Below are 7,540 nucleotides of genomic sequence, written 5' to 3'. Positions count from 1 at the left end.
CCCAGGCTAATGATCAGGTGGGAAAGATCCATGCAGGTTGCTCAAAACATGCGACTTCAGTACCCTTATGCATGACATTGTGTTTAGGCTTGCACCCCAACAATGATATACTCCCCTCATCAGTAATGGCTGGAAATCGTATCCTTGGGCTATATTGAATTACTGGCTCTTTAAAAAAAAAAAGCTTCCCCATGTTCCAAAGTCAGTTGCAACTCACCAATTCTGTGATCATGGTAGGCCAAAGCGAGGTAAGATGCTGTGGAGACATTCTCAAGAGCAGAACTCGGAAAAAGAGGAACACTTGGGAGTGAAGAGTGGGCACTTGTGGCAAGCGGAGACTTTCTACAAGCCTTTCTGAAACAGAGAAATCAACACATTTGATAGCTCAAAAAACTGATGAGCTTTACAATGGAACCTTGGTTTATGAACACCTTGGTTTACGAATTTTCAGTTTACGAACGCCGCGGACCCATCTGGTCTGGAACGGATTAATTCACTTTCCATTACTTTCAATGGGAAAGTTCGCTTCAGTTTATGAACGCTTCAGTTTATGAACAGACTTCCAGAACCAATTACACCCATGCTTCGGGTTGAGTACTCTGCGGACCCGCCTGGAACAGATTAATCCACTTTCCATTACTTTCAATGGGAAAGTTCGCTTCAGTTTATGAACACTTCAGCTTATGAACAGACTTCCAGAACCAATTGTGTTCATAAACCGAGGTACCACTGTAGTTGATTAATTTGATTGTATTTAGGAAAGCTACGCTAAACTCATGCACACACACCCCCCCCCCAATGTAGAATATTAGAGGTGCTGGGGGAAGGAGGGAGAGATGTACCAGTTTTCAAGTAAACCGTTCACTGTGTTTCTAAGAGACAATGATAACAGCCAATGGCATTTTTGGTATGCTTTGTTCTGCTGGCCCCAAATTATGTGCCAATACACAGAGCAGAAGGTTAACTACGATTTAAATTGAGGATGGGGAGTCTTTGGCCCTCCAGATATTAATGAACTCCAGCTCCCATGAGGTCCAGCTAGCATTGCTGGTTGGCATGTTTCCGTCCTGAGAGACAATGGGAGTGTGCCTCCAGGGCTGAAGTCAAACCACCGCATTAGCAGCACTGAAGTGACCTCACCGAGGTTAAGGAATGATGGGAGTTGTAGTCCAACATCTGGAGGACTGCAAGTTCCCTATCCTTGATTTAAGTGGAAACTGCGGGAGGTTATGTCATCCATATAGCACTAAGCAAAGGACACTTGTATTAACTTTACCCCTCCAAGGGAAATGATAAAATTCTTATTCACCTTGTATATCTGGAAGGTATTTCTGGTATTGGTCCACTTCACTGCTAAAAATGGCAAAGGCCAGCCTCTTCAGAAGCATAGCACGCTGTTCCAGTTCTACATCCCGATTGGCAAACAGATTGAGTGAACTGCTCTGAGCTACAGCCACACGTGCTAAAGAAGGAATCATGCAGCAGAGAAGGTGCTTTTAGTGAAGGCAAACGTTCTTGGCTCAGAGATAGGAGGAGTTCAAAACAGGCACAGGACTCCAGGTTGGAAAAGGCTGATTTAAAGTATGTTATTAAAATCACTAGTTGAGTGCCATACGTCAGTGCCCAGATTGTATTCTGCACTTTAAACATGTATGTCAGGTACCATATACACTACATGGATCCTATTTATGAGTTAACTGCAGTGTTTGTGTGCATTTCTCATAAGAAGGCCCATCTAGTCCAGCATCCTGCTTCTCACAGTGGCCAATGAGATGCCCAAGGCAGGACATGAGAGCCACAGTACTCTCCCACTGGTCCCTATAGTCATGAGAACATGGGAACTATTCATGGGATAGACCTGGCACCATTTGCACTTCAGCAGTCACTTCAATCAATAAGTCTTGATGTTCAGTACTCTAGAATTTTCTCTGAATATACTTTTTTAAAAGTAATTTTACATTCTTTTTTTAAAAAAGGGATGCGACACATTCTGAGTTAAGACACACTCTTGTGGGCTACTTAGCAGGTGGATCTTGCATACAAACAACAAAGTAGCACTAGGTTAAGGCAGAGAGAGCAAGGAAAAATCAAGATACTAATGTAACAAACTTATAAAATTCACAAAACCAGAAACAAATTAATTCACCAAAATTACTTCCAATGGCACAGTCAATGAAAAACTATCATGCCTAAGCTATCTTCGCAAAAAAACAAGCATTTCTTGGCTTAGATGAGTTGTGATTTGGACCATTATGCATTATCAACCTTTACAACATGGTAGCTAATATTCTTAGAATGGATTCCAAACATGCAAGTGTCTGTGGATCTTGTACACAGTTAAAAGCCAGAACTCACTCATCAAATCTCTGAACGTGGTTTTGTCATGTGTCATCAAATTGTCCATGATTGCTCTCCAACTAAAAAAGAATTTAAAAAGATACTATCATTGCAAATAAAAGCATGGCATTTTAGGAAAAGTGTCATTTTGACGCCCCTTTCACAATTCTGCTCTGTACATCAGAATAAGATCTCGCAGTGTATGAATGGTACAGATCCGTAAGAACTAAGCAGCTGCCTCTGTTGACAGAGGGAGTCTTGGGGTTAGGGGGGTGGGGAGAGTATAAAGAAAAGAGACAAGAACTTAAGAAGAATGCTGCAGGATCAGGCAAAATGAAATCTAGTGCAGCATCCTGTTTTCACAGTGGTCAACCACATGCCTAGGAAGTCCACAAGAAGGAACAGTACTCTCCCCAGCAATTGAACAGGTATTTGGAGGCATTCTGTCTCCAACAATGGTTATAAAATATAGTCATTGATAGCCCTTATCAAGCTTGAACCAAGGCTATTTGGGAAGCTCTTTCTGGAATCAGCAACCACACTATCCAAGCTATGGATAGATGTACATGAAATCGAGTAGAGGCAGTGGGCGTGCAGAACTAACAAGTTGTGGGAACTCAGAGAAACAAGCTCTAAGAACCGGAGAGAAAATAGCAGAGGAACGAAGTTCAGCTCTACCTTATGCAGAAGGTATCAGGTTTCACCACTAGGATCTGCAGGTGGGCTTGGTGAAAGAGCTGCCTGAAACCCTGTTGTGATGTTGCTGTATAGCAGGCACCTCCAAACTCAGCCCTCCAGATGTTTTGGAACTACAACTCCCATCATCCCTGACCATCGGTCCTGTTAGCTAGGGATGATGGGAGTTGTAGTCCCAAAACATCTGGAGGGCCAAGTTTGGGGGTGCCTGCTATATAGTGTAGACCAGTGTTTCCCAATTTTGTGCCTCCAGATGTTTTGGGACTACAACTCCCTTCATCCCTAGCTAGCAAGACCAGTGGTCAGGAATGATGGGAATTGTAGTCCCAAAACAGCTGGAGGCACAAGGTTGGGAAACACTGGTGTAGACCATACAGCCAACCGAAGATTATACAAGCAAATGAGAGTATCTAGTCATCTGGAGAGTGCAGATTGCTAGAATTTTGTCTGTATACCGTCTTACGGCTGGGGAGCTAATGTGGTGCCTTCTAGACATTGTTGGCCTCAACTCTCATCATCCCTCAACATCAGCCATGCTGGCTGGGCCGATAGGAGTTGGAGTCCCAAAACATCTGGAAGGCCCCATGTTGACAACAACTGTCTTGGGAAAACAATTCTATTCTCCCCCCTCCCCCCGCCCTGCCAGGTGCTAAAAACAAACAGGAGCAACAAAAAGCCTTACTGATTAACACAGGAAGCATCCATTTGAAAGAAACTGTAATCCATAAAGAGGTCAAAAGCTTCCTTTTTCCATGCTCTCCTCGTGTACTGATAGCCGCTCAGGCTGCTCAACAGCTGAACACATGCTCGGTAGCTGGGCGCGTTATGGGCACTGGAACAAGGAAATAAATCCAATTCAAAAGGATTTCAAATAAGAAAAAAACCCTGCACAAAAACAATATTGAACACATCACCTTTAAATCCATTTGAAAGTATTCTTGCTTGGATCCCAACACCAGATCCTGGCTTACAGCTGCCCACTAAATGCCCCACCCCCTTCAAATTCTGCTCCTGGATGTCAGTAAACCCTCCAGAGCAGACTTTAGCACCATGGAAGGGGGTGCACCTAAAAGGAAAATTCATTATTAGAAAATCACCACCCTCCTCTGTGCACATGCATAATCACAATCATGATGGTACTATGCTGTGGCTAGTTGACAACTCCCATCATCAATGTTGGCTGCTGGCCTTGTTGGTTGGGACTGATGGGAACTGGAAGTCGAACAACATCTGGAGGGCTACACTTTCTCTGCCTCCGTACTGGGTGAAGCATTTAGAGCAGGCATCCCCAAACTCGACCCTCCAGCTGTTTTGGGACTACAACTCCCATCATCCCTGACCACTGGTTCTGTTAGCTAGGGATGATGGGAGTTGTAGTCCCAAAACAGCTGGAGGGCCGAGTTTGGGGATGTCTGATTTAGAGCTTAATTAATTTGTCAGAAACATGCCTTATTCATTCAAGGAGCTCTGTGTCATCTGTAGCCTGAGAGGTCCTTTTTCTTCAACAACTAGCCTGAAGCATAGAGCTGGAAAAACCAAGGCATCTTACACCAGAAAGTTATGCCACATAAAGACCAAGCCTAGTAATGCAAATGTAAGTGGCTGAAGTGAGTCACACCTCTGGCGGGGAGGTCAACAGAGTCTGTCAGCCACACAGATAAAATTCCTGCCATTGGTAATACACAGCACAGAATGTTTACACTGTGATAGGCTCAGTGCTTTTTTGTTTGGTGAAGCTTTTGACAGCAACTGACTGAGTTACTCTAGGATCAAGGGCTATTCATGAACACTATCTGCAAAATACAGAGTTACTGTGCAAAATCAGAATTTAGGCTGCTGAAATGCAAAATGTCTCACAAATGCCAATAAGCAGGAAAGGCTGGAGACTACAGATTGCTACTTTTGCTGCCAAACTCTTTCAATAGTCAACATGAGTTCATACAAGTGCACTCAGAAGAGCAGTTGGGGAAGTGGCAAAAAATACTACTAGGAGAGCAAGGATGTAATCATTGCCAGATAGGACCTTAATATACTATGAAGGAAAGTGGGGCAGATGAATGGGATAGCAGGAAAAATCTGGAGTGGGGGAGCACCAGCCTTGGAGTCGTTCCTGCAGAGTAGGGCCATATGTCACTGCAAGTATTAGTGCTCCTTATATATAACTGCTCATTTCAAGACTGCACAGAAGGACCACATTCAAACAACAGAATCTCATCTTAATAGGCAGAGACATAGATGAACCTTTAGCCACATACACAGCCTTTTCACAAGAGCCAGCAAACAAACCAGAATGTATCTAGCTAACTAACATTAATTATAATTCCCTGTTTTGATCAAGCCTGGAAAATATGGCAGACAGCTTTCAAACACGTCAGGATATTAAGCTATTAAGCTGGCTAAGTATCTTGGCTTGTTCTGAAGCAGTTAATCATCATTTCCTTGTTTGGGAAACTTGTCCAGAGAGTACTTTATGTAAACTGTAATGGTAAGTTCACTGAAAGCGTACATCATAGTTAAAATAAGCTGCACATGTAATTGTAGAGGTACCTGTGATTGCGAAGATAAGGCACAACATAGTGCATTATATTTACAAGAAGTGGAATAACTCTCTCTTTTTCATCACTGTAGAAAACCATATCCAAAAGATGAGCCAAGACCTACAAGAGAAGAGAAATATTGAAAATGTCAATTTTCTGCCCCTACAAACAACAAGGACTTCTGCTTAAAATATATAAATATTATATATCCTTTCAATGGATGACTGCCCAGTTTCCAGCCATATTCATTATTTTCAAAATGTCACAAAGAAAACACTATTTAACAAGTTCTTTTTGAAATATCACCTTATCAAAACTAAATGGTCGTTTCAAAAAATCCACAAAGTCCTTAAGTATAGCACCAAAGATACAGATGATTTTTCTTCATTCTCTCAAAAGCAGATAAGAATTGTATACTGACAAATGTGCTGCATGAGCACTGATGCAAATTGGTCTGAGACTGAGCACATGAACATGACAGTTTTACAACCAAATCAACTTCAGAGTGTAATGTGTGCTTTTTTAGGGGGGGGGGAGCCAACAGCTATATTATCTTTCAGCAGAGTTTTGTTCCTGCTAAAAAGGGGGGGGGGAATTACCCGAAAGCACATGCATGGACATCAGTCACCCCACTATTCCCTTCTCTACTATTTCCAGAGACATGGGCTTGGATGAGGATTTGCAAGGCAATCCTAACATGTCTTCTCAAAAGTAAGTTCTATTGAATTCAATGATGCTTACTCCCAGGTAAATGAGGTTAGGATTGCAATCTTAAATCATGCTTATAGTAGGCCCATTAAGACCAACGGAGCTTAAATTAGCCACGACAAAATTCAGTCCCACTGATTTGAATGGTAGCTTTGTGCTAGCAAAAGCCCTTCTGTTAGCCTAAGGCAGCACACCACTTTCACTAATCCCTCCTACCGATTGCAGCCATCTATGCTATATCCCATACTGCTCCAAAAGATCCCCGAAACCTAAGGAGCAGCTTATAGGAAGCACCAGAGCCTGCCCTGGATAGGAGAGGTAATTGAAAATCAGGTTCTTGGTCTTTCACTAGTGCAGGTGTGAGGAACCTTGGGCCCAGGGGCCAGGTGTGGCCCACCAGGCTTCTCGCTGCTCAGCAATATGTGCTTCCTGGCACATCTGAATATTCACCTGCTACCAAAATTCCAGAAGTGCAAGTGTGGTGGAATAATGTTCTGTTCTCTTCTGTGTTAACACTTATATACAAACAAATATCTTAAAGTCAACTAAAAAGGGGGAAAACTTACTTCTGACAGCAGCGTTAAGGCATGGACACTGTAAACGGATGGAGTTATGCTTGAGGTTTCCAAAGCTGGAGACAACATATCTGAACATTTTATTTTTGAGGGGGTGGGGAACAAAAAATGAAGACATGAATCTGTCAATATCTATCAAGCCATTTAAAAAGAAGCCACAGGTCTTTAAATATGCAGTACATCAAGTAGTAGTAGTAGTAGTAGTAGTAATAATAATAATAATTTATTATTTATACCCCGCCCATCTGGCTTAAGCAGTTAGTACTGGAATGTATCCTGTATCCTGCGAGATAAAACTCCACTAGTTTCCCTTCCCACCTGAAATTTGACTAAATATATCTGCATTCAACTATTGATATTTTTAATCCTACAAAATCCTGTGGTTTTAAGCCGAGCTAAAATCTCAACAAGTTGTCTTAATTATTTTGCATAGAATGGATGCTTGTGGTTCAATTATAATAAAGAATCATTATAAAACCAAAGAGAAATACTGTTTACATAGGCTGTGTTCATATGCAACACAGACAGAGCAATCCAAACTGTCAGGCTGGGGTGGGTTTGGAATGAGCAGAGGTGTTCCTCTACCCAACTCTCTTAGATCAACCAGCTGACTGCCAAACATGCAAGTGAGATCCCAAGATGGCCTCAATGCCGTCATGCAATGGCATCAGGGGAATTTATCCTGCT

The 7,540-nt window shown here is 42.4% G+C and overlaps 1 protein-coding gene across 6 annotated transcripts in view; it reads right to left on the bottom strand.

Moving 5' to 3' along the window:
- Positions 1-7,540, bottom strand: part of DOP1A (DOP1 leucine zipper like protein A) — a 56,267-nt gene that overhangs the window by 3,732 nt on the left and 44,995 nt on the right. For all 6 annotated transcript variants that reach the window (XM_088665928.1, XM_035109496.3, XM_035109497.3 and 3 more), the window contains 6 exons: positions 6,845-6,924; positions 5,581-5,690; positions 3,716-3,865; positions 2,356-2,417; positions 1,310-1,462; positions 218-354 (listed from right to left, as the gene is read on the bottom strand). In XM_088665928.1, coding sequence (XP_088522054.1) covers positions 218-354; positions 1,310-1,462; positions 2,356-2,417; positions 3,716-3,865; positions 5,581-5,690; positions 6,845-6,924 — 692 coding nt within the window. The remainder of the gene's footprint in view (positions 1-217; positions 355-1,309; positions 1,463-2,355; positions 2,418-3,715; positions 3,866-5,580; positions 5,691-6,844; positions 6,925-7,540) is intronic.

This window comes from Zootoca vivipara, chromosome 3 (assembly GCF_965207765.1).
Source record: "Zootoca vivipara chromosome 3, rZooViv2.hap1.1, whole genome shotgun sequence".
NCBI lineage: Eukaryota > Metazoa > Chordata > Lepidosauria > Squamata > Lacertidae > Zootoca > Zootoca vivipara.
This window is presented reverse-complemented; position numbering and strand designations above follow the sequence as displayed.